This window comes from Heterodontus francisci, chromosome 5 (genome assembly GCF_036365525.1).
Source record: "Heterodontus francisci isolate sHetFra1 chromosome 5, sHetFra1.hap1, whole genome shotgun sequence".
NCBI classification, from domain to species: Eukaryota; Metazoa; Chordata; class Chondrichthyes; order Heterodontiformes; family Heterodontidae; genus Heterodontus; species Heterodontus francisci.
In genome coordinates, this window is record NC_090375.1 from 131701880 (window position 1) to 131729825 (window position 27946).

Genomic DNA, 27946 nt, shown 5'->3' on the forward strand with positions numbered 1-27946 from the left:
TTTTTTTAAAAAGACTGCTCAGTTGTGATGTCATTTTATACAAAATGTGCTGTCTGGTAAGTGACAAAGGTTCTCAATAGTTTTGCATAAATGTTGATTGTATACAAATAATAAATGCATTTTCTGCACGAAAACCTTTGATTGATAAGTCTCTCCCAAACTGCTGTGAAACTATAATACAATTCCGAGCTCTGAACAAACTAATTCATAGAAGCTAGCCGAGTATTCATTTAAAAATCACAAATAACATTAAAAAGTCTTTTTTGACCAAGCCTTCCTAAGCAGAGTCTATAAATCGCTCCCCTTATTTTTCAGTTTTACAAATTGGCTTGTATTGGACATATAGCAATTAAAAGGTAATATAACTCAATTCAACCATATTTTGAATGTAAAGTACTTCATGCTAAGGGATTCCACTTTTCATTTGCGTATCAATGACTTGTTTAGAAAATGGGATATAACAGCTCACCACTGTCCCGTCCCCTCACCTCCACAGAGTCTAGAAGACTCCTTGCTTAAAGAAATCAAGTTGTCACATTCTCCTTGGCTGACATCACCAGATGGCAATTGAGTGCACTTTGTTCCTACATCTGCTGTTACTCTTATTTGCCCAGTTTACTAGGATCACAGACTAATGCGATGAAAGTTCCTCCTCTCTGTTAGACACAAGAATACAAGAAATAGGAGCAGAACTAGACCATATGGCCTATCGAGCCTGCTCTGCCATTCAATATGATCATGGCTGATCTTGGGCTTCAATTCCACTTTCCTGCCCACTCACCATATCCCTTGATTCCCTGCAACACCAAAACATCTATCTATCCTAGTCTTAAATGTATTCAATGATGAAGCATCCACATCCCTCTGGGGTAGAGAATTACAAAGATTCACAACCCTTTGAGTGAAGTAATTTCTCCTCATCTCAGTCCTGCATGATCGGCCCCTTATCCTGAGACTGTGTGTTCTAGGTTCCCCAGCCAGCAGATACAATCTTTCAGTTTCTACCCTATCCAGCCCCTTCAGAATCTTGTGTATCTCAATTAGATCGCCTCTCATTCTTCTAAACTCCAGAGAATATAGGCCCAATTTACTCAGCCTCTCATCATAGGTCTTATACCAAGGACCAATTTAGTAAATCTTCACTGCACCACCTCCAATGCAAATATATCCTTTCTTAAATATGGAGACCAAAACTGCCCACAGTATTCCAGGTAAAGCCTGGCTAACTGACCTGAACCCGACTACACCCGACTACATGTGTCAGGTTCGGGTGGGATCGAGTCTATATTCTGCGTCCAGCATTCGGGGTCGGGTCGGGTCAGGACTGTACTGGCTCCATGTTTTATAAATAAATACATTAAATAACAAGTTTGATATTATTAAATTCATTACAATATTCGGGTCGGGTCGAGCATCAAAAAAATTAAAGGACTCGGACTCCATTCGGGTTTGGTTTGGCTGTGGTCGGGTCGGGCCCAATGTCGGGTTTTAATTTTATAACCAAGCAGGCATTTAATTCCAGGTGCAGTCTCTATTCTTTATTCCTGTACTCCAAACCCTTTGCAATAAAGGCCAAACGTGGATGTACATGAATAAATCTGGGCAATCTCCATTTAATTTCTAGTGCACACGACATTCAGCAGAGGTTGGCAGTCTTATCCAAGGAACACGGGCTAGCATGGAAAATAGAAATGAAGCCCTGATTACCAAACCAAACAGTTAAATGTCTGTAACTGAAAAGAACTTACGACCTTTACGGAATATAGGGAGGAGGGTTAGATTCAGTATTTTCTATTCATAATTTTGTTAACTGAATCTTATCAGTGCTAAGGAAAACAGATCATTTCTCCATCCACTGACTGATTTTAACTATGGATGTATATGATGCAAGTTTAGCATTGCAGGGTCCTGATCTAAATCTAGAGCAGAATGGTTCATAAACCTCTAAAGGAGGCAATCTTGCAGCGCTTAGGTTTGATGCCACATAATGTATAATTACAGCAGTGCCAAACCATGCTTACATAGGGTTCAACAGTTCCCTTGGGCACATCCAAATTACATCCAGGCTGTGTAAACAAGGTACTGTTGCCCGAAATTAGACACCAGCTCCTAATCGATACAGTATAACTATGACCTACATCTGCCTATGGCGATTCAGTAGCTACATGTCCTTCACATGCTGAATTTACCAATCTGGACAATGTGGTAGTATCAGAAGTTTGGATAGCAGACATTAGGTCATTGAAAGAACCTAGGAACAGAGTGGGTCCAAGGTTTGTTGCTTTTGCAAACCTTATTTAAATGACCCTCCGATGGGTGAACCAGTGCAAGAAAACTGCATATAAAGCTCTGCAGATCACTAGATCTGCCACAAGTGACCAACTTCTCAACAAGATTATGATTCTATATTTAATTGAAAGTTCCGCAAAAGTCAAGAGCATCTACTCCAACTTAGTGCTGGACATCAAGAATCACTAGGACCAATTTGAACTCCCTACATCTTGTGTAAAGTGGCCTACTCCTGAAGGCCCCAGCATCACAGATGCCAGTCTTCAGCCAATCTGATTCACTCTACATGATATCAAGAAACAGCTGAAGGCACTGGATACTGCAAAGGCTATGGGCTCTGACAACATTCCGGCAATAATACTGAAGACCTGTGTTCCAGAACTTGCCACGCCCCTAGCCAAGCTGTTTCCAGTACAGCTACAATACTGGCATCTACCCGGCAATGTGGAAAATTGCCCAAATATGTCCTGTACACAAAAAGCAGGACAAATCCAACCCAGCCAATTACCAGTCTACTCTCGATCATCAGGAAAGTGATGGAAGGGGTCGTCGACAGTGCTGTCAAGCAGCACTTGCTCAGCAATAACCTGTTCACTGAGGCTCAGTTTGGATTCAGTTAGGGCCACACAGCTCCTGACCTCATTACAGCCTGGTCCAAACATGGACAAAAGAACTGAACTCAAAGAGGTGAGGTGAGAGTGACTGCCCTTGACATCAAGGTAGCATTTGACCAAGTATGGCATCAAGGAGTCCTAGCAAAACTGGAGTCACTGGGAATCAGGGGGGAAACTCTCCGCTGGTTGGAGTCATATCTAGCACAAAGGAAGATGGTTGTGGTTGTTGGCGGTCAATCATCTCAGTCCCAGGAAATCACTGCAGGAGCTCCTCAGGGTAGTGTCCTCGGCCCAAACATTTTCAGTTGCTTCATCAATGACCTTCCCTCCATCATAAGGTCAGAGGTGGGGGTGTTCGCTGATAATTCCACTATGTTCAGCACCATTTGCGACTCCTCAGATACTGAAGTAGCCCCTGTCCAGATGCAGCAAGACTTGAACAACATCCAGGCTTGGGTTGATAAGTGGCAAGTAACATTCTCGCCACCTAAGTGCCAGACAATGATCATCTCAAACAAGAGAGAATCCAACTACATCCCCTTAATGTTCAATGGCATTACCATTGCTGAATCCCCCACTATCAACATCCTGAGGGTTACCATTGACCACAAGCTGAACTGGAACAGCATCATAAATACTTTAGCTACTAGAGCAGGTCAAAGGCTGGGAATTCTGTGGCGACAAACTCACCTCCTGACTCCCCAGTGCCTGTCCACCAACTACAAGGCACAAGTCATGGTTGCAGCTCCAACAACACTCAAGAAGCTCAACACCAGCCAGGACAATGCAGCCTCCCTTCGCCACGCACGCACAGTGGCAGCATTGTGTACCATCTACAAGATGCACTGCAGCAATGCATCAAGTGTCCTTTGACAGCACCTTCTAAACTCGCGACCTCTACCACCTAGAAGGACAAGGGCAGCAAATGCATGGGAACATCACCACCTGCAAATTCCCCTCCAAGCCACGCACCATCTTGATTTAGAACTATATCATCGTTCCTTCACTGTCACTGGGTGAAAATCCTGGAATTCCCTTCCTAACAGCATTGTGGATGTACCTACACACCAAGGATGCAACGGTTCAAGGGCAGCTCACAATCTCCTTCTCAAGGCAATTAGGGATGGGCAATAAATGCTGGCCTAGCCAACGTTGCCCACATCCCATGAATGAATAAATAAAAAAATTGTGGCTCAAATATAGCATTGGTACACTTACCACCCTGTTTACATTAGTGTTCCAGAGCAGCCATCTTGGGTAAGGTTCAGAGCACCTGCCTGTTACAGGTAGGAAACCACCTGTAATAAGGAAATCGGGAACCCATGACATACACAAGACCTCGGATGTAATCTCAAGATGGTGACCAGCCTAACCAGTGGTCCTTAAAAAAAGAGCACCAGAGGCTGCTCAAAAATGTCGCTGGAACCATTCTAATGTTTTCGGCAGGGCCATGAGGAGCAGGAGTGTCCCTCAAGGGCCACAAAAAACTCTGACCCATCAGCCCACACAAGCCCCCTGGTCCCCTACAAACCCCTCAGGCTTGGTCAAATCAGTATGGGAGCTGCTGATTTCCCACATCAGCAAGTGGCAGCAGGATGTCCATAACTCCTCCAGCAGCATGTAAATATGGCCCACGTCTCAAATTGACCCAGGCTTCACAATAGCAACAGCTGGGTGGCTGCACACTCCACGCACCATGTGCCCCGTTGTGAAAATCATGAGATTCAGAATGTCACAAGTTTACTGATATCCTGCAATGGCAAACGGGCAACCAAGTAACAGGTTTTTGGGTGTGACGTTGTATCAGCTTCTCATTCACTCTGCTCAACATAAGCTTCAATATAAGTAGCAATACGGACATTGGTGCTTACAACTTGGATGGGATCCACTGCTCTTGAAGAAGAGGTAAGAGGGGAATGCCACACAGTTAAATCTTCTCAATGAAGTTTCTTTCCACTTTGATGGAACAACAGAACATGTAAAATAGATGAGCTGGGAGCAGCCAGGCCTCAGATACACAAATTTTCAGTTTCTCACCATATGCATTGTGGAAATAAATACCAATTGTATGTTGACATCCAGCACTAAGAGCTGTATAATCAAAGTCCTTTGCCCTAGAGTTAATTTATCCTTTAAAAATTGTGACTCTCCCAGCTTTCCATAGAACACAGGGGCTTACTGTGTTGTGAAGTCAGTTAGTCAATCGTGTTTACTGGCTCTTTTCTAAAACAATTCAAAACAAATGCCCCTGCCCTGCCCTCTATCCTTGCATCTTTCTCTGCTTCAAATATTTATACCATTTTCCCCTTAAAAGACTCACTGGTCTCTGCCTCAACAATCTCCCAAGGCAAACCCTTCCATGCTCCAATAATCCTCTGTGTGAAGAAATCCCTGCTAACTTCTCAACTCACTCTCTTAGTGACAATTTTAAATTTATGCCCCCTGACACTGACTCCCCAACTACAGGAAAGTCTTTCACTATTCACTGAATCAAAACTCATCATAATTTAAAAAGCTACATAAGATCGCTTAACTTCTTTGCTCCAGTAGAAATAGTCCTTAATATCTCATCTCGTCACGACTATAGCTCCTTATCCCTGGCATCATCCTAATGAATCTATGCTGTTCACCCTAAATACATTGAGGATCCTTGATGGCCTATATATTGCACTTCACACACATCACAGGGCTCCCTACACTGTCAACTTTCTGTTTAACTTTCAAAAAAATATGGGAAGTGTTCACCAGAACTTCCACTAGCACTGAACTCTATGTAAAATCAAACTCCATTTACTCACAAAGAACTCCAGTCCAACTGCATTTCAAGGCTGAATTCGCTCTAAGGCTTAATTCCTGTTGGGATTAATCTCCATTCTTCAAGACTCTCACACTCCATCGGCTTTTCACAGCTCTGATTTGATAGCTAGTTGAATTATTAAGTGTTACACCACAGTTAAACAACCTCCTTTTTGATTTGATGCAATACTTCAAAAATCATTTGATAGCTGTTACCTTAACAATAGTCATTAAATCGACTCAAGAACTCCTACGATACAAATTCAAGCTAATTGTTAAGATACAGGTAAATGCACAGGTTAAGTCTCACAATTATCATAAAGAACTTTGCATGTATATTGAATCTGTGCATTAAGAGGGTTGTATTAATTTTAATGGCCCAGATTTGCCAGTTGTAATGACAGCGAAACTGTCTGTTCGGCAACATTACTTGTGAAATTGACAGCAAACTCTGGCACATGCACAAGTGACTTGGGAATCCAAAAGTTGCTGACAGTGATTCCCTGCTACGCCACGGAGTGTGTTATTGAAGTCTTCGCAGATAGAAAACGTATAGAAATCAGTGAACTGATGTGAACATCCACTTTTTATGCTCTTATTCTCACTGTAAAAACCCTTGTAAAAGTTACAACTTGTTGAATGAGGTGTAACTGAGTTTTAATTGCATACTAAGTAATAATTACTGATGAACAACATTCTTGGTCTTGAAAAACTAATTTTATATTTCTGCAATGTCCAATTTCTCTATTGCATGAGAAAAAGACCACAGATTTTTAAAATAAAAATTAATTTTGTTTTTAAACATTTATATTTCAGCTCCTAATTTAATTCCACGCATATGCCACAATCTTTATTTTGCTTTCTGTAAAATTATGAAAAGTGAATGATAAAAACTGCTTGTTACTTTCTGGCTTGCTGTCTGTGCGAATTCTTCAATGTGACTGACTGTGTACTCTGCTTGATGACATTACTGTTGCTGGAGGCCAGAGATCCCTCATAGCTGGTACCAAAATGAAATGAACATCAAGAAAGTTGAAATCCACACCAGAGCTTGCTCGATCTTCCTTTGAGGTTAGCAACAAACCGTCATTTCGCCGCTGACTGCAAAATCCGCACCAATAAATTTTGATAAATTAGTTTTAGCAGGTATTAGTGTACTTCGACTTTGACGTTATTTTCCCTCTGCTCTTTATGATCCTCGTTTTAACAATTAGCTGCAGATTCCCCATATAACAAACAGTAGCAGTTAGAATGGTTCGCTTTGAATGCTCCATTATTGTCTTAATTCTTCACTTCAACTACTTACCTTAAAAGTAGCCCCTGGCTTTTTGATTTCTAAATCAGACTAACTGCCTTTCCTGGCAGAGATAATTAGTTGAAAATTGTACCAAAGGGTCAGACCTCAACTAAAACAAAAAACATTGTTGGGATAAATAATAAATGTAATAATAAAAATCTTAAGATAACTTCCACAAATGTGGTAACCTTAATTATGTAGAACTTGAAGAGTGCTTTTCTGCAGATAGCATGAGAAAAATTTATGGTGACATAATTATAAAGGGCGCAAAATTTGGATCCATAGCACGGCTGGAGATGCGCTACAGAAGCTGGAGGCCCTCCAAGCGGGGCACACTGCACCTCTAGTCACGTCTGGCGGGGCCCACATGGCGCTTCATGCTGTCATGATGTCACTGAGACCTACTGGTTGATTTGACACTCTATATGCAAACCTGGACCACGCAGGTCCATTCAACATATTCACTCATCACTCACTAAAGAACATGCATTCAGATGCAAGGGGGGCCCAGCACGAGGGTATTTGAAGGGCCAGGCACCCAAATTGCAAGCAAGGTAAATCAGACTAACTTCTGCTATCGCAAAGCCTCTGGAATTACTGTGGAGTATTTTTGGAGGTGTTGTGGCGAGTTCCTATATTTGGGAGTGTGGCTGCATCCTCATAGGGAGGGCAGAGAATGTGGTGATCTGTCCACACAAAGGCTGCAACAGTGACAGTGCCACTAGGTCAGCAGCACGATAGGGAGATGGAGCAGAGGCTGCAGATAGGACAAACTTTTGCGTGACGTCTTCTATCAAGTTGCAGTCGGAATCCTCCATGCTCCTAGACAGTGACAGAAGTCTGTCTGGCAGGCCAGCCAATGCACCCACTGGACTTCTTGTGACACTGCTGCCAGATCCTCGGGGCCAAACACCAGGAATCCACCTCCCTGGCCTCCCGCCCCCAGTCCGTTCTGAGGGTGGTCCTTGAGGGCAGAACCGTGGCATCCTTCCTCCTGTCCACCTCCATGACCAAGGCCTCCAGGATCGCCTCCGTAAACCTGGGAGCCCTCTCTCTGCCCTAGTGTTCTATTTTTCTTCTTCGGAATTGCAGAAAAAGCATTCAGCAGCAGCCTCCTGTGATTCAGTACAGCTTTCCTTTAAGAGGGTCAGAGTGCCTTTAAGTACCTTTAAGCACCACGTGTTATTAGCGAATGCTGCATGGCCTCCTGCTGAGTGCACAGGCAGCCAGCAGAGCAGGCCCCGCTCAGACCAATGCTACAATCAGGTAAATGAGGTGGCAGCACCAAATCTGCATGCTGCCTACCTACCTCCATGGCAACGGGCACGGGAAGATCACGAGTCGCAGCCCCGTGCACCCAGAGAATAGCGAGGACTAATTTCTAGCCGAATATGTAACTGTCCTGAGTCAGTTTGACTGCCTGATAATACGTTCAAAAGAAGTCCCAGTTGAATCAGGAAATAGAAAATTAATTCCAAATATCTAAGATTGATTCAGAATCCAGGTTACTGTCTGTATTAAAATAGCACAAGAAGGAATCATGCATTAATACTTAACATGTTCATAGAAAATTCCTCTCTGTTCTATTTTAACACAGGCAGTAACCCATATTACTGCCCGGACTAAAATATATTAATAATTTGGCCTATAAACCAATAGCGATTACACTTCAAAAATAAATTTATTGACTGAAACATCCTGACAACATGGAAAATGCTTTTCTCTTGAATTGCTGGGACAATGGAAACATCGCACCATGCTGGTCTGAATCTGTAATGTTGAATGAAAGATTAGATAACTATGTGGTGCTGGAGTGCACCTGATTTACTTTTGGGGCAGGTAAAATCTTTTCATAGCACATTAAATGAGCCAAGTCCATGGTAAAGCAGATTGAGCATGATGTGTGGAAGAAGCACCCTTGATGTTCTTTTCAAGTTTCATGCTTTCTTTCCTTCTGATCTCATCACAGCTGTGATTAGTTAGAGCCAGCTGGTGAAGAAATAGTCAATGCAGTCTGTTTGACACAGATTTCATAATACGAAGAAAATGCAATACTTGGGCTGTGGAGGTATTCTACAGAAACATCAACCACAGGCAAGTACACTATCATCCATCTTAAGGGAAATAAAGATTTGTATTTTTATAGAACCTCACCACATTTTTGTGGGAAATGAACCCAGCCAGGTGTTAGATTTAGATGTAGGTGAGCACTTTGGTGATAGTGATCACAATTCGGTTAGGTTTACCTTAGCGATGGGCAGGGACAGGTATATACCGCAGGGCAAAAATTATAGCTGGGGGAAAGGAAATTATGATGCGATTAGGCAAGATTTAGGATGCGTAGGATGGGGAAGGAAACTGCAGGGGATGGGAACAATCGAAATGTGGAGCTCATTCAAGGAGCAGCTACTGCGTGTCCTTGATAATTATGTACCTGTGAGGCAGGGAGGAAGTTGTCGAGCGAGGGAGCCGTGGTTTACTAAAGAAGTTGAAGCGCTTGTCAAGAGGAAGAAGAAGGCTTATGTTAGGATGAGACGTGAAGGCTCAGTTAGGGCGCTTGAGAGCTACAAGCTAGCCAGGAAGGATCTAAAGGGAGAGCTAAGAAAAGCAAGGAGAGGACACAAGAAGTCATTGGCAGTTAGGATCAGGGAAAACCCTAAGGCTTTCTATAGGTATATCAGGAATAAAAGAATGACTAGAGTTAGATTAGGGCCAATCAAGGATAGTAGTGGGAAGTTGTGTGTGGAATCAGAGGAGATAGGGGAAGTGCTAAATGAATATTTTGCGTCAGTATTTACAGTAGAGAAAGAAAATGTTGTTGAGGAGAATACTGAGATTCAGGCTACTAGGCTAGATGGGATTGAGGTTCACAAGGAGGAGGTGTTATCAATTTTGGAAAGTGTGAAAATAGATAAGTCCCCTGGGCCAGATGGGATTTACCCTAGGATTCTCTGGGAAGCTAGGGAGGAGATTGCAGAGCCTTTGTCCTTGATCTTTATGTCATCATTGTCGACAGGAATAGTGCCGGAAGACTGGAGGATAGCAAATGTTGTCCCCTTGTTCAAGAAGGGGAGTAGAGACAGCCCTGGTAATTATAGACCTGTGAGCCTTACTTCGGTTGTGGGTAAAATGTTGGAAAAGATTATAAGAGACAGGATTTATAATCATCTTGAAAAGAATAAGTTCATTAGCGATAGTCAGCACGGTTTTGTGAAGGGTAGGTCATGCCTCACAAACCTTATTGAATTTTTCGAGAAGGTGACCAAACAGGTGGATGAGGGTAAAGCCGTGGATGTGGTGTATATGGATTTCAGTAAGGCGTTTGATAAGGTTCCCCACGGTAGGCTATTGCAGAAAATACAGAAGTATGGGGTTGAAGGTGATTTAGAGCTTTGGATCAGAAATTGGCTAGCTGAAAGAAGACAGAGGATGGTGGTTGATGGCAAATGTTCATCCTGGAGTTTAGTTACTAGTGGTGTACCGCAAGGATCTGTTTTGGGGCCACTGCTGTTTGTCATTTTTATAAATGACCTGGAAGAGGGTGTAGAAGGGTGGGTTAGTAAATTTGCAGATGACACTAAGGTCGGTGGAGTTGTGGATAGTGCCGAAGGATGTTGTAGGGTACAGAGGGACATAGATAGGCTGCAGAGCTGGGCTGAGAGATGGCAAATGGAGTTTAATGCGGAAAAGTGTGAGGTGATTCACTTTGGAAGGAGTAACAGGAATGCAGAGTACTGGGCTAATGTGAAGATTCTTGGTAGTGTAGATGAACAGAGAGATCTTGGTGTCCAGGTGCATAAATCCCTGAAAGTTGCTACCCAGGTTAATAGGGCTGTTAAGAAGGCATATGGTGTGTTAGCTTTTATTAGTAGGGGGATCGAGTTTCGGAGACACGAGGTCATGCTGCAGCTGTACAAAAGTCTGGTGAGACCGCACCTGGAGTATTGCGTGCAGTTCTGGTCACCGCATTATAGGAAGGATGTGGAAGCTATGGAAAGGGTGCAGAGGAGATTTACTAGGATGTTGCCTGGTATGGAGGGAAGGTCTTACGAGGAAAGGCTGAGGGACTTGAGGTTGTTTTCGTTGGAGAGAAGGAGGAGGAGAGGTGACTTAATAGAGACATATAAGATAATCAGAGGGTTAGATAGGGTGGATAGTGAGCGTCTTTTTCCTCGGATGGTGATGGCAAACACGAGGGGACATAGCTTCAAGTTGAGGGGTGATAGATATAGGACAGATGTGAGAGGTAGTTTCTTTCCTCAGAGAGTAGTAAGGGCGTGGAACGCCCTGCCTGCAGCAGTAGTAGATTCGCCAACTTTAAGGGCATTTAAGTGGTCATTGGATAGACATATGGATGAAAATGGAATAGTGTAGGTCAGATGGTTTCACAGGTCGGCGCAACATTGAGGGCCGAAGGGCCTGTACTGCGCTGTCATGTTCTAATTCTAATTTTTCAGAAAAGATCTCAAAACTTGCAACATTCAGTTAATTTAAAATCCAGTGACAATTTTAATATGGAAAAATACTGCAGCCATTTTGTGCACAGCAAGATTCCATAAACAGCAACAATAAATGGCCAGTTAATCTGCTTTATTCTGAGTGGTATTGGTTGAAGGAGGAATTTCGTCCAGGACACAGGGAGTTTCACTGTTTTGCTTCAAAATATTGCAAACATCAATTTAACACCCCATCCAAAGATTGACAGCCCCAAAATAGTGCAGCACTCGCTGCGGATTGTTCAAATCCCAAAGCGGGACTTAAACCCATAACATTCTAACTCAGTGCTACCAACTGAGCTGATCGGAGGCCTGAATTAATGCAATTATTACTCGTTTAAATTTTAACTTGAGATTATGGCACTAAAATAATAAAATTGAACTTTGGGAAGATCAAGGGCAGGGATCTTCTCTGGAATAAGATCTTGACAGCCAGAAAAACACATCATCAATGCAGTGTGAAAAAATTACAGCTGTGTAATGTGCTGGAGCATCATCATGCACGTGGTGTCATAAAATATTAGGATGCAGATTTCATGATTTCAGACAAGATGCTGTCGAGCCACTGAGACAAAGCCTGACAAGTCCCTACAACCAACAAAGAACAGTGCCAAGCTCACTCTCCTATCCCTTACTGACAGAGCCTTGAGATTAGCTCATCTGCCCACTCTCTAGACTGCATTTGTCATGTTAGCCAAGGAGACTACGGCTAGAAATTGGTTTATGCTATGCCTGCTTTATGGCAGGCTATGACTACAAGTGCATCATATGCTGGAAGTGCACTGCACACGATATAGGCGAAGACAGAAAAATCTTGAAGCATATGCCAATAAAGGAGCCTAATGACAGTTTAGGCTCCCTTTGCTGAATTGTTCTTCCCTGATCACTGTTGGTGCCGGGCCTGTTACATTCGGGAAATCATGGCCTAACTAGCGATCTGGCCACCACCAAAAATACAAAATAAAAACAGAAAGTGCTGGAAATACTCAGTAGGTCAGGCAGATGCTGAGTATTTCCAGCACGTTCTGTTTTTATTTCAGATTTCCAGCATCTGCAGTATTTTGCTTTTACCAAAACTATAAGTTTGTTAAAAATAGTTACCAGTTCTGGAGCAGGGATCACTCCCTGTGCCCAGTTCACACCAGCAATTTCAAAGGCTATGGGACAAGGAGTTCACTCTCAAATACAAAGGCGCTCAGCAGTAGATCAACAATATGCCAGCTTTATGAATAAATCTGGTGATGTATCTCAATTTGAAACTTTAACAAGAATTACTAGATCAGACAAGTCAATGATACTAAATACCTGAATGAAGCCTTTTAGAAAAAGGTGATTTTACTGCAAAGAAAATGTATCTAATTACACACATACTAGTAATGCAGAGAGCAACACCACACATATAACAGACTCCTCTATTTGCAGTGCAGGTTAAAATCTTTAGCCAGGATGACTACATAGTCTATACAGGTATCTATCGATAATATTAGTAAGATGAATACTGTTTTCCTCTCCCTCCACTAGCAGCTGGTCTACTCTTAAATTCTGGCTCCTGATACATTATACTGAAGAGAACTGGTTAAAAAAACAGATTGCTTTTGCTTTTCAAGCTACATTTCAAAATACTTCGAAATGCATTTTGATAAAAATAATACTCAAACATAACACAGTGCTGCAAGAGTCCTAGGGCATAGGTTTGTATCTAATCCAGGGTAATGGGACACCTTGCTAGCTGCAGAAGTCATAGATAACTCAATTTTGGTCATTTCAATCCACATCCTAGTGCACCTGAATAACCTTGATTCGGTACATGGCAAGCTCATTTAGATAGCCTGCAAAAAAAGTGCTAGTCGGGAAATGGAAAAACTCACACTGGTGCCATAGGCGATAGTCATCTGAGGATCGAGTTAAGATGCTTTATTGTGGCAATTCAGAGGAAGCTCTACTGTGTATCTCTTGGTCTGTGCAGATGTTGGATGAGAAACAAATGTTCCATCCCTCAGTCCAAACATCCCTCAGCATATACTAAGCATAAGTATGCGGTCAAAAAAACCCAAGATTTTGTTTTATTTCTTTTTGAACACTGGTCAGAAAAACCAACGTCATTAAAATATTGTTTCCAGTTGAAAGGATTGCATCCAGCTTATATGCAGATGTTTGGCAAAACAGTGATGCCATTGTACAACTGCTTGCAATGCAGCAATGAAATAAATGGTTCACTTTTCAGCCTTTGCCTTCAATGCAGGCATTGGCAAGATACAGTCATTAATAGTTAGAAAATGCTGCAGCAACAACAACATACATTTATATAGCACCTTTAACATAACAAAACACTCCAAGGCACGTTATCAATCAAAATTTGACATCGAGCCACATAAGGAGATATTAGGTCAGGTGACCAAATGCTTGTTCAAAGAAGTAGGTTTTAAGGAGTGTCTTAAAGGAGGAGAGAGGTGCAGAGAAGTGGAGATGTTTAGGAAGGGAATTCCAGTGCTTAGGGCTTAGGCAGTTGAAGGCACAGCCGCTAATGGTGGAGCAATTAAAATTAGGGATGCACAAGAGGCCAGAATTGGAGCATCACAGAAGGCTGTAGGGCTGAAAGAGATTACAAAATAGAGAGGAACAAGGTCATAGAGGGATTTGAAAACCAGGATAAGAATTTTCAAATCTAGGCATTGCCAGACTGGGAGCCAAAGTAAGTCAGCAAGCACAGAGGTGATGGATGAACAGGACTTGGTGTGGGTTAGGGTACAGGCAGCAGAGTTTAGATAAGCTCAAGTTTACGGAGACGGCAACAAAAGCTATTATACTGCTTGTTTTCAATGTCAGCTATGTTTCTTTTTAGCTAATCTTGGTAAACCAATAGCATTGCCCATGGTGAAGTCCATCATCAAGACAATCCAAGAACCCTGGCTATTGGAGGTTGCATAGTGGCATAATCCAAAAGAAGGATAAAATACAAATATAGGTATGGAACAAAAACAGAAAGTGCTGGAAATACTCAGCAGGTCTGGCAGCATCTGTGGAGAGAGAAACAGAGTTAACATTTCAGGCCGGTGACCCTTGCTGGATGACCTCTGTAATTATCAGCTGGGCTTCCGTACATAATTTTAATACTGTTTCTATCTCAGCTGCACTACCCTCATTTGGAAGAGGAGAACCTCACTGCAGGAGGTTTATTTACTTTGTAAATGGCACACATTTGGAACTTGAAACATTACAATTACTAGATGGCAGAAAAGATTGCTTTTCAGGAGCTGCCGTGTTGCTATAAATGCCCAATCTGTAATAAATATGAATAACTTTGGAACTACTTCCCTGTTTCCTCTGGTCAACCAAAGTTCCTGACAGAGAAGGTTATAATTAGAAAATGGTGACTGATTTAAGGAATGAGCTGTAAATGAGTAGTTATTGGGAAGCAAGCCTATTTTGGCCTCTTGATGTTTTCAACTATCTTGCTATCATTGTTTATGTTGGAGTAAATCACATTAAATCATGCATATCCAGAACTTGCTTTTTTTTAAAATTTGAAAACGGTAATTTCTTCAAAAGCCCTGTATTTTATAAAATGATGCTGTGTAATTATATCCTGCAGGTTAGGTGGCTGCAAGTAAATACCATAGAACATCTGAAGTAACCAGCAAGATTAGGGTTTTCTTCTACATTTAGGTCAGGATAAACCAGGAAAGAAATTAACTGAATCATCTGATCTGGTTTATCATTTCTCTTTTAAATATTCACTAATTTGACTTATTACGCTGTATTGGAGAACTACAATACTTGCTCTAGGAGAGTTGTGCTTATTGTGCTTCTGTGTGTGCGACTATCATACAGAAGGTGGCAATCTGATTGTAACCCTTCCAGGATTTGCCATGGCCAGCAACCAGGCTCCCTGCACATCAGCAGCCAACTTCCATAATACAGTGCTCACAGAATATAAAAACAACACAGTTGCACACGATGGAGGAGAGTAACCTAACAATTACAGCACTTGATTGTTCAAATCGGCTTAGGGAAATGTAGCAGAAACTTTGGTCTGTGTACAGTCTGGTGTGATGAATACAATGTCTTTCAGTTACAATAAGCTTTTGTGGTGCCCAAGTGGCATGTCTGTGAGGTTTGAGGTGTACAGCAATCTTTCAGATGTATATTATGCCGGAAGTTTGAGATACGCAGCACATCCTCCGAGCTGGCTGCTGTTCTCTTCATTTCTCAAAATTTAAGATCAATTAATTTGCACAAAATTATACATGGACAGGAAATCATTGTGGTGCCAAATGATATAATGATAGAACAGAGAAGATATTTAAAATATTTTTGGAGTGTATTGCAAACACCCCCTACTCATGATGAAAATGTAGCCAAACATAAAATCCATGTGTGAAATGAAAAGCTATCTCAACAAAGAAACTGAGTGAAAAAAAACATTTTAGCTACTTTAACAGCACAATGGAAGATCAACCAATTTATCAAAGCTACCTGTTAGCAGTTTCATAAAGCTGCAATACACTTCCTCAATATGGTTGGTTTTGTGCTGCTGCCATACTTCAAAGGAAGCCAAGTGTCCTAACTGTGACTCAGTGAAACTTAAAACCCATCATCCAGCTCATCAGCAATTAAATCTCCCAAGATATGTTTTTCTTGGAAAGCTCCCCCACTCCAACTACCAAAATAAAAAGTAATGACCTAGTTTCAAAAATGTAGGGCCTGAAATTCGTGGTTTCTAACAGGTGGAAAGCAAGATTTCTGACTGTAGAGGGCCAGAAAATTGGGTGGAATCTGGTTCTGCTGGGATTCTGCCCTGTTTGCGCTGCCCCTTTAAATTCCAGCAAGTGATGGAAAGAGGGCTGATCTTCTAAATGCTCTCTTACACCATGGTTGGAGAAGTTCTGGGAGATTCCACCCATTCCTCCCTTAAAAGACTCTAGCCAAATTACACCACCTGAGTTGCACTGAAACCCCAGGAAAAGCACGGAAGCTTCATAAAAAAGTAAATCGATACTGGAAGGGATCCATTACATTTAAAATGTCTGCAAATTATTCCTTTAGGAGCAAAAAAAAACCATGCCTCCTGCTTTTCCTTGGACAGTGGACTGCAAAAGACACTTTTGAGGCATCTGCTCTGGTCATTTAAATTGCCTCGTTCTACAGTGTTGGTATGGGGCCTATGTCCTAAGCAGACCAGGGTTACTCTACACCTCACGCAGCAGTGGAGTGAGCATTACCACTGTCCAGGAACCAGGTTCACCACATTTATATCGATTTGTGTTTAGGACTGTTGCTCACAAATGGGGCTGGATTCTCTTGACCCCCTGCAACCCCCGCCCACCCCCCACTCTGCCCCCCAGAAAATGGTGGCCGCCCCACACGGGAGCCGCGCTGCTGCAATTACACGGAGAGAGGCCACTTAACATATTGACAGCAGCTGTGCAACCCCACCCACGCCACTTCCTCCCCAATCACGTGGTGGGGGCGGCATTGGCAATGCTGTTCACGGCATCACCTGATGCCAGAGCAGGTGCTGGCGCCATTTTTAAAAGGCTCAAAATAATGTAGAATTAACCCCTTCCTCCCCCATAAACTAAATAATGCAGAGTTGACCCCTTCCCCAATCCCCCCCATCTATACTCAGAATGCAGAGGTGAACCCTTCCCCTCCTCGGTGGCACCAGCTTCTCCTGGACGGGAAAGCGAAGGCGCCTGAGTACCGCACATTGCGCTGAAGATCGGGAATGGATGGGAAGATTGTCGCGGATGACATGGTAATGTATGCAGATAGGTATTTTAAATATTTAAACCAGGGTTCCTTCGCAGAGCGGCGGAGAGACCGTCACAGAGCTTCCCCGCCGTTGGGAAAATCGGGCCTAGCAATCCCAGCATCAGGTTCCATGGCGGCCGCTGCCGCTCCGATTCTCCTGCTCCACCAAGAAATCCAACGTCGGGCTGGGAACAAAATCCGGCCCCGTGTGCAATAAATTGAGGTCACAATGTCACAGGTCAGAAGAGTTATAGCAGCAAAGGGTTTTACCAAGGTGAGAGAACTAAAGGGTTAAGGAATTCATAATAGGATAGGAGAGCTATCTGCCAATATTGAAGTTTCTTTATGCTTCAGAAGAGAAATTGTGTATTAAACAAATACAGCATAAAGATAGCAACACATTTTGTCAAACAAGCCTCATTAAATAATAGGAACTATCGGGTGGCAAAACTGTGATTAGCATTTTAGAAGTCAAATGCTTATATTAAGTATAAGGATTTTATTAAACCAAGCCATGAAAATGTGTACCAACACATTCACAAATAGATAACCAGTTAATTTGTTGCAACAAACATGGGGCTGAATTTTGTGGAGCCAGCAGAGCTCCCAACGCCGGGCTGAAAAGACGAGGGGAACCCAGCCTCGAGCCTTTGGAGCCCCTGCCCCTGCGCAATTTAACAGCATTCAGGCACAACTGCCCAGCGCAGAGTTCCCGTCCCTTTAAGGAGGGGTACCCCACCTCCAAGAGCTGCCGGCCAATCAGAGGGCCAGCAGCTCAGTAGTATCTACAGTGCCACCAGGAGCAGTGGCCACAGCTGGTACTAAACAAGGCCTGGCACCAGGCCCATCGCTGGCGCCCCGGTCGCAAGGTAAGTGTGGTGGGGTCGCCAGGGCCAGTCGACAAGCCCTGGCGAGGGCGGGGGGTGGGTGGTTATTGAGGGTGGGGTGGAAATTCGTAACAGAGGGGCAGCATTTGCTGCCAGGAGCCCCCTGTGGCCCACAGATTCCCCCAAGTCCGAAGGGAGGCCACCTTGGTTTACTGGGCAGCCTCCCCACATGACGGAGCCCCCTCCCCCCCATTTAATTGGCCACTTAAATGCCTCGACTGGCCTCTGGGTGGGAAGGCTGTCTTCGACCTTTCCCGCCCCAAACTTAATCACAGGGCAACAGGAAGGCGACGGGCACTGCGCCCCTCACTTTCCATCGCTATTTTAAGGGCACCACCCTCCCCCCTATCCCCCCCCCACCCCACCACCTCCCCGCCAGTCTCTTGGGGTCCCTTAATGTGCAACATATATAAGATCTGATCATACAAAGCTTTGTGATATTCTATGCATCCCTTCTCCAAAATTCTTGAATTTGTCCTCACTTCCCAAAACTGTGCCCTTCTTTCCTGAAACTCCATGTAAATCTCTCGAATCAGGATTCCACCTCTCACTGCAACACAACAAACTTAGCCAAAATCCCAAAAGACATCCTCTGCGCCATAACCATAAGTATTATTCTGCAACATCCTCCTCAACCTCCCTGCTGCAGTCTTAGAGATACAGCACTGAAACAGGCCCTTCAGCCCACCGAGTCTGTGCCGATTATCAACCACCCATTTATACTAATCCTACACTAATCCCATATTCCTACCACATCCCACCTGTCCCTATATTTCCCTACCACCTACCTATACTAGGGTCAATTTATAATGGCCAATTTACCTATTAACCTGCAAGTCTTTTGGTGGTGGGAGGAAACCGGAGTACCCGGCGAAAACCCACGCAGACACAGGGAAAACTTGCAAACTCCACACAGGCAATCATCTGACACCTCTCCTCCACTGTTTAGCTTGGTGAAACTTCACTTGTTTGGTTCTACTCCTACGTCCAGACGCTTCCACTGCCGCTGTGCTAAGCTCGAGGGCTAGGTTTAAAGAGGGAAAAGAATGGACTAGAGCAGTGCTCGGTTGGGGGTTGTGGGTTAGGCGCCTGACGAACAAGGATGGGATCCTGGGAGATGAGATCGTGGGGTAGAAGCACAACAGCATGAATTGAAGGGGAGAGAGAGGAGTGTCATCATGAACCTCTTGGGTTGGAGGGCCGCGAGTTTCTCAGTGAACTATGGGGTGGAGGGGCAGATAGCACCTGTGAACTGGGAGTGATCTTAGAGGGGTAGAAAGTGTCTTTGAAGTAAGGGTGATATTAGAGAAAACTGTGTTAAAGATTAACCGCAATATAAAATTGTTATTGTAAAAATTCAAAACTTTGAAGTGAATATGCTCAGACTGCATAGGGGCCCGGGGGCAGTATTTGGAAAACTGAGTATAATTCTCAATTTAAAGCTATGTTCAATAAGAATAGAATCAAATTCATCATTACACTATCTTAATGTCTTAAAACAGATAATTAATTAAAGCTTGATAATATATAGCAATAATGGACAAAGTTTTAATGTTAAGAGAAAGAGAAATTCTCACATGACAAAAACAGAGTAGTTTACAATGCATTTGAGTAAATGTCTCTTCAGTTTTAGATTTAAAAATGCAAAATGGATGTTCATTGTGGAACCAAAATGTTGAAATATGCATCAAATGACTGTCAAAAAAAGTTCAGAACATTCTAGAAAATAAATATTTTCTTTCAACACTTACATCGCTCTTCAGGATTTCATGTAGTTAAGTTTGTTCCTCCAATATATGAGTGAGAAAAATGTTACGTATACCTACAACTTAAGTTACATGGCTGTGTCCACTGCACTCAGTTTAATTACTTCTTTTATATGTCAGAGGTTTACATTCAGGGCAATTTTGGAGCCATCAGTTTTTGGGGCTGTGCCACTTCTTTGAATCCAATGGTCGGCATTAGCGGGGTTTCTCAGTTGGTATGTTGAGCGATCAGCTGGATGGGTATGGGATGGTCAATCTCTATGCTCTTGTGTGAGATAATGATTGACAATTTTTCACTCGTTTTATTATCCATTTTTTTCATTCTGTATCTTTATCCTATTTTGCTCCTTTGCTGCTTTGTTATTTCATAGTTCATTTATTTACCCAATTCATCTTATTTTAAAAGCAGCTAAATTATTGGTCTGAGTTAAGTTTTGGATTAATGATCATAATTAGGCCTTGGATTACTGAAAGTGTATACCGTACTACCATGTATTGTTCAAAGTGCATGGAGGAGACTCCCACAGAGATGGCTATCCATCTGGAAATTTCACAAAGGTGCTTCTTGAAGTATTTGACTATCTGTGTGTTCAGCTTTTTGGTTTTAAATATCTATCTTTGAACTAGATACAGTAAATACTTCTGGTACACTACCCACCCCTGACATCCTACCCAACTATAAAGATGAAAGATCAACCTGAAACATTAAATCTGTTGCCTGACCTGCTGAGTATTTTCCAGCATTTCTGTTTCCATGATAAAAATAGGCTGAGAAAAATATGTATAACCTAATGCACTGCTTATTTGAATAGGGTGATTCTCCTACCGTGCACGGGGTACATCGATGTTTGAAGAAACAACTTTTCTTTTCTGATCTGAAACAACAGCAACAGGGCGCATGTGATCCTTCTCGTGGTGATCCTGAATCCAGCTGATCTTTTTACTTTCCAGTATTTTCATAGCCTCAATCTTTCTCACTAGGGGCAGCTGCTGCTCCAACACCTTCTGGTGGTTCTCAGTATGGCTTTGATCATGCAATGGCACAACTGAAGATGTGTCACGGCCATTGCAATTCAGCTGCAGGAACAATGCATAACATCCAATTTATTTAAACATTCAAATACATTTTTTGTCCGTCAACAAAATCTTTCTAAAACATCTATTTATTTTTAAAATTTTTATTTAGACATACAGCACTGAAACAGGCCCTTCGGCCCACCGAGTCTGTGCCGACCAACAACCACCCATTTATACTAACCCTGCAGTAATCCCATATTCCCTACCACATACCTACACTAGGGGCAATTTACAATGGCCAATTTATCTATCACCTGCAAGTCTTTGGCTGTGGGAGGAAACTAGAGCACCCGGCGAAAACCCAAGCGGTCACAGGGATAAGTTGCAAACTCCGCACAGGCAGTATCCAGAATCGAACCCGGGTCCCTGGAGCTGTGAGGCTGCGGATATACTGTACAGCTTAGATTTTCATATCACAGAAAGATAGAATTAATGCTAAGTAAATTTCTTCCTGTTTTTACCTCAAATGGGAGGAATACTGAATCTTTTAATAAAAGTAACAATAAAGAACAAAGAACAGTACAGCACAGGAACAGGCCATTCGGCCCTCCAAGCCTGCGCCGATCTTGATGCCTGCCTAAACTAAAACCTTCTGCACTTCCGGGGACCGTATCCCTCTATTCCCATCCTATTTATGTATTTGTCAAGATGCCTCTTAAACGTCGCTATCGTACCTGCTTCCACCACCTCCCCCGGCAGCAAGTTCCAGGCACTCACCACCCTCTGTGTAAAGAACTTGCCTCGCACATCCCCTCTAAACTTTGCCCCTCGCACCTTAAACCTATGTCCCCTAGTAACTGACTCTTCCACCCTGGGAAAAAGCTTCTGACTATCCACTCTGTCCATGCCGCTTATAACTTTGTAAACCTCTATCATGTCGCCCCTCCACCTCCGTCGTTCCAGTGAAAACAATCCGAGTTTATCCAACCTCTCCTCATAGCTAATGCCCTCCAGACCAGGCAACATTCTGGTAAACCTCTTCTCTACCCTCTCCAAAGCCTCCACATCCTTCTGGTAGTGTGGCGACCAGAATTGCACGCAATATTCTAAGTGTAACCTAACTAAGGTTCTGTACAGCTGCAGCATGACTTGCCAATTTTTATACTCTATGCCCCGACCAATGAAGGCAAGTATGCCGTATGCCTTCTTGACTACCTTATCCACCTGCGTTGCCACTTTCAGTGACCTGTGGATCTGTACGCCCAGATCTCTCTGCCTGTCAATACTCCTAAGGGTTCTGCCATTTACTGTATACTTCCCACCTGCATTAGACCTTCCAAAATGCATTACCTCATATTTGTCCGGATTAAACTCCATCTGCCATTTCTCCACCCAAGTCTCTAACCGATCTATATCCTGCTGTATCCTCTGACAATCCTCATCACTATCCGCAACTCCACCAACCTTTGTGTCGTCCGCAAACTTACTAATCAGACCAGCTACATTTTCCTCCAAATCATTTATATATACTACAAACAGCAAAGATCCCAGCACTGATCCCTGCGGAACACCACTAGTCACAGCTCTCCAATCAGAAAAGTACCCTTCCACTGATACCCTCTGTCTTCTATGACCGAGCCAGTTCGGTATCCATCTTGCCAGCTCACCTCTGATCCCGTGTGACTTCACCTTTTGTACCAGTCTGCCATGAGGGACCTTGTCAAAGGCTTTACTGAAGTCCATATAGATAACATCCACTGCCCTTCCTTCATCAATCATCTTCGTCACTTCCTCAAAAAACTCAATCAAGTTAGTGAGACACGACCTCCCCTTCACAAAACCATGCTGCCTCTCGCTAATAAGTTCGTTTGTTTCCAAATGGGAAACAATTCCAAATAGGAGTAAAAGGCCAATCTTTCTCCAAGCTATTTACCGTGCACCTTATCATGGACCAAATCCTCTGGTACATCTTAATGGAGATCCTCATATCTCAACTATTCAAGCCTGACCAGCTATCCTCGATAGACAGCATACCTCACACACAGAATAGGCGAATCAATGGGTCCCATGGAATGTTTACTCAGTTTAATCATTAAGAAAATAAACCCAAATTATCCAAATGAAGGCAATTATCTAAAATTTACTTTCTTTTCCTCACTGAAACAAACAGCATTAGCACAGACCTCTAGCATTCTCTTGAAAAGACCATCATATACTCAACAACATCCACTGACAATGAAAGACTCAGCAGGCAAGGCAAATATTTTGAAATTAAAGTTATATATCCTGTACATATATCCTGCTATATAGATTGGTATGTGTGCTCTTCTTTCAATTTCACTTCTCTGTTGTTAATTAATTTAATTAGAGACAAATTTATTTAAGGAAAGCTTCTGATTGCTAATTGCTGGTAGAAATTTGCATATTAGCCGATCTTTTAAAAAAAAGAGGAAAAAGATCAGTCATTTGAAATGTACAAAACAATTCCTCCAACAGTAAATAGCGTAGTAACAGAAAGGTCAGAATGGTAGATTTTCCGAACAGTTACATCCAGTAATCAATTGCAAAGCAAGCACAACCTGAGAGCTGTAACACTGTAACACCTATTTAGTGCTATGTCTAATTTTGCAATGTGATCTCCAAGTGCTCCAGGACACACCTGCCTATTTTCCATTAGATACGTGTAAATAAATCTGCAATAAAACATTGTATTGTTCATACAATTTCCCAGTATGCTCAGCTGTGTACTGTAGTTATTCCACCCATTCATACTGCTAGAGTCTGAACTGTTTAGGGAAGTGGATTTAAAGAAGCTATAGAAGATTGGCATGAGCATTTAGAGTCCATTGCAATGTCGTTTTCCTTATTTATTTTTTGTGTTTCCAATCAGATGACAGCAGCCTTTGTGCCTATTGTAGTCATGTCCACACTAGCAGCCCAGTAGAGTCTCCCTCTGCTCCTGCTTTTTGGAGGCAGGTGAGCAGGGTCGATGGAGGTTGTCAGATAAGCTGGGCTGTATCAAAGGCTCTCTGTGTCCATCCACAGTGCACTTATACCCACATCTAAAGGCAGAAATTCATGAGAGAATCAGGTACCTGTGGAAGCTCTGATTCACAAGGGAAGTTGCTGCATCATTAACTGGCAAACAACTTCTAGAGGGGGGGGGGGCAGAAAGCCCTCAAGAATGAGCTTCAACAAAGAGTGGGAGAATGAGGCAAGGATGGTCAATGCCCAGAGTGTAGTATCACAAACCTGGCAGCAGCAGTGAAAAAAGTTTAATGACCTCACTCAGGTGGTCAAGGTGAATGAATGCATCTGCGAGCCATGGGTGGAATTTAATCGGCCCCCCCAGGAGACAGGCTAGGAGGCGGGGGTGGGGGGGGCACAGAATCACAACGGAAGGCGGGGGAAGGAGGGCCCATCACCTTTCCGTCGTGCTGCATTTAAGTCGGGTGGGGGCAGGAAAGGCTGCAGACAGCCTAACCAGGCAGAGGTCAATTGAGGCCCTTAAGTAGCCATTTAAGGGCCTCTTCCCGCTGCCGCTGGAACTGGACCAGTGGCCGAGGGGAAGGGCCCTCCTCTGTAGGAAACCTATGGCCCACCGAGGGCCCCCGGCAGCAAAGGCCGCCCCTCCGCTAACCTCCCCCCACCTCCCCAACCCAACCCAACCCAACCCACCCTCAGAGCCTGCCAGAGTGGCCTGGTCCCAGGACTGGTGTAGCACCATGAATGGCCACCACTTCCAGTGGCGCTGCTGATACTACTGAGCCGCCAGCCTCCTGATTGGTTGGCAGATCTAGGAGGCGGAGTTCCCATCCTTAAAGGGACAGGGACCCCAGCGTCACGCAGTTAATAGCCCATGCACTGTTGAACTGCGCCAGGGGCATGGGGAGGGAGAGGGAGCTCCGAAGGGCCGAGGCAGGATTCCCCTCACCATTTCAATTTGTAGTCAGGTCCCCACCGGCTCCACTAAATTCTGCCCCACATCTTATACCCATCACACTACTCAATGCACGACAGCCCCATCACTAACCCAGCAGCACACCCTGACACTCAGGACACATACCTAACATTCTTACACTGCACCTCACCCACATACACCTTCCAATTACACCAGCCATACACACATCTACACACCTTTGCAAATCTACAGCTATTCAGCTATGGCAGGCACATCACCCAATCACAATGACATAAAATCACTGACATTCTGCCCCCTCTCTTGTAGAAGGTGGCCTATAAAGGGAGACAGACCACAGAACCATGGACAACCAGCACACCTGCATCCCCTCAATGCCCTCGACGAGATGGTGCGGAGAATTATCAGGACCAATACCACAAAGCAGAAGCTAACCAGCACGATGGTAAGCTGCTGCCTTATATTACATCTCCACTCACCCCTCACCCTGAAAGGTGCCAGTGAATGGAAGCTTCAGCTGGAGTGACCGTGGACCTCCTGATTTCCTTCCCACCCCGCCTCCCCTACCCTCCCCTTATGCTTTCGTGCTTTCAGATAATCAGGAACTGCCCACCAAGATGCTTGGTGAATTCGCAGGCCTCCCAGACAGCCTCCAGTCAGGGGCTAGGAACATAGAGGAGTCCTGCTCCACCACGGCACAGGGCGTCACACATAACTTGGAGCCCATCCTTTCCACTGTGGAAGTGGTGGGCACCTGCATGGCAGCACTGCCAGAAGAAACCCATGATGGAGCATCTGCTGACCAGTGTCTTAGCTTCCAGTGCAGCACAGGCAGAATCCTATCGTTGTCTCAGTGCAGTGGAAGATCAGACAGAGGTCATGAGATCCCTGGCTGCTGCCAACCACTCTAAGACTGCTGCCATCCAGGCACAAACAGCTGCCATCGTGGATGCATATCTCAGTGTTCGAAAGGGCTTGCAAGTTCTCAAAGCAGCCCAGTAATCTGTGCTCCAGCAGATTCCAAGGAATGCTGAGGTGGCAATGACTCTGTGGTGCACAAACCTGCTGTCCTCTCTCAGGAAGACAGCGTTTGTGCTCCCACCACTGCCACTCCGCCAATGCCCTTGCTGTTGCCTGTCAGCCAGCCAGCTCAGACTGCTGCCACCCATGCCCAGGTGGTGCAGTCCAAAGCCAGGCCCTCAAGACCCAGATCTGCTTAAAGTCATCCTGCAAGGCCATCTGCAATCTTCCGCCAGTAGCCTTCCACCAGCCATGCTGCAGCCAGTGGGGTAGCGAGAGGAGGAACAATGGAGGAGGCCCCAGAATTGAGATAAGTGTGTGGGGCCTTGCAGGAGACAAATGGCTGGGCCCAGCATGGTGGGTGAGGGGGGGCGGGGGGGCTCAGTGCTCCAGTGGGGGTGGCTTGTGCTGTTGGGCGGGGGAAGGGGGGAACGACTCACTGGGGCACAGGTTTTACTGAGCAGCCTCCTGAGGTGCTGAGCCCCCCGTTCACCTCTAGTAATATATCATGGTGGCGGGAGGAGGTCCTTATGTCGCAATTAATTGGCCACTTAAGGGCCTTAGTTGGCCTGGTGCGGCTGGGCCGTTTGTCATACAAACATACAAATTAGGAGCAGGAGTAGGCCACTCGGCCCTTTGAGCCTGCTCCACCATTCAATAAGTTCATGGCAAAATTGATTACTCCACATTTCCACCTACCCCGAATAACCTTCCACCCCCTTGCATATCTATCTACCTGTGCCTTAAAAATATTCAAAGACTCTGCTTCCACTGCCTTTTGAGAAAGAGAATTCCAAAGACTCATGACCCTCTGAGAGAAAATATTTCTCCTCATCTTTGTCTTAAATGGGTGACCCCTTATTTTTAAACAGTGATCCCTAGTTCGAGATTCTCCCACAAGAGGAAACATCCTTTCCACAACCACCCTGTCAAGACTCCTCAGGATCTTATATGTTTCAATCAAGTCGCCTCTTACCCTTCTAAATTCCAGCTGATACGAGGACAGATTGGACAGGATAGGCTTGTAAGACAGCCTGCCCATTCCAGATATTAGTCTAGTAAATCTTCTCTGTACTGCCTCCAACGCATTTACATCCTTCCTTAAATAAGGAGATCAGCACTGTACACAGTACTCCAGACGTGGTCTCACCAATGCACTGTATAGCTCAAGCATAACCTCCCTGCTTTTGTATTCAATTTCCCTCGCGGTAAACGATAACATTCTATTAGCTTTCCTAATTACGTGCTGTACCTGCAAAATAACCTTTTGCAATTCATGCACTAGGACACCCAGATCCCTCTGCATCTCAGAGCTCTGCAATCTCTCACCGTTTAGATAATATGCTTCTTTTTTATTCTTCCTGCCAAAGTGGACAATTGCAATTGTAAAATTGCAGCGGGGGCAGAAAGGCGACGGGAACTGCACCCCCCATCTCCCACTCAATTTTACAGCACCCCCCCCTCCCCTGCCCCACCTTCAGCCCACTCCCAAAGGGGGGGGGGGCGGGTAAAATTCCAGCCATCGAGTCATTTACGACACAGAAGGAGCCGACTCGACCCATCGAGTCCATGTGGATCCTTAAAATAAACTTCAAATAACTTGAATTTCTGTACTATTTGCTTCCAAGTAGCAGTATTTCATGAAGAACTTTATCAAAGGTTTTCTGGAAATCTACAACCGCCATGGTATATAAACTTGCATTCATCAATTACAGGCACCAAGCCCTTAAGGGGTATGTGTCCCACAGATGTTGACACCCCAATAAAACGGCTGCATTTTCCCATGGGCTTCAGGACCCCTGTGTTGGGATCAAATGAGGATCCTGAGCCTACCCTTACTGGCAGCGCAATCTTTCAGAAGGCAGCCTCCTAACTGACCACTTCCATGTTCGCCGTCTTATTAAGGATAGTGGGCAGGCTTCCAATGTAGCGATGCTGTAACCACTGGGGTAGCACTGCATAGGAGCATCAAGACAGGCAAAGGCACCCATCATTAGTGTAAAAATAAAGTGAGTTGATTATCTCTCTTATGTGAGCAGAAATGCCACATATTTACTGTTAAAAGCAGCCTGCTGGAAGTCCACCATGGTG

The 27946-nt window shown here is 44.0% G+C and overlaps 1 protein-coding gene across 3 annotated transcripts in view; it reads right to left on the reverse strand.

Moving 5' to 3' along the window:
• Nucleotides 1-27946, reverse strand: part of znf704 (zinc finger protein 704) — a 253873-nt gene that overhangs the window by 216063 nt on the left and 9864 nt on the right. For all 3 annotated transcript variants that reach the window (XM_068032099.1, XM_068032098.1, XM_068032100.1), the window contains exon 2: nucleotides 20726-20976. In XM_068032099.1, the coding sequence (XP_067888200.1) occupies nucleotides 20726-20976 (251 nt within the window). The remainder of the gene's footprint in view (nucleotides 1-20725; nucleotides 20977-27946) is intronic.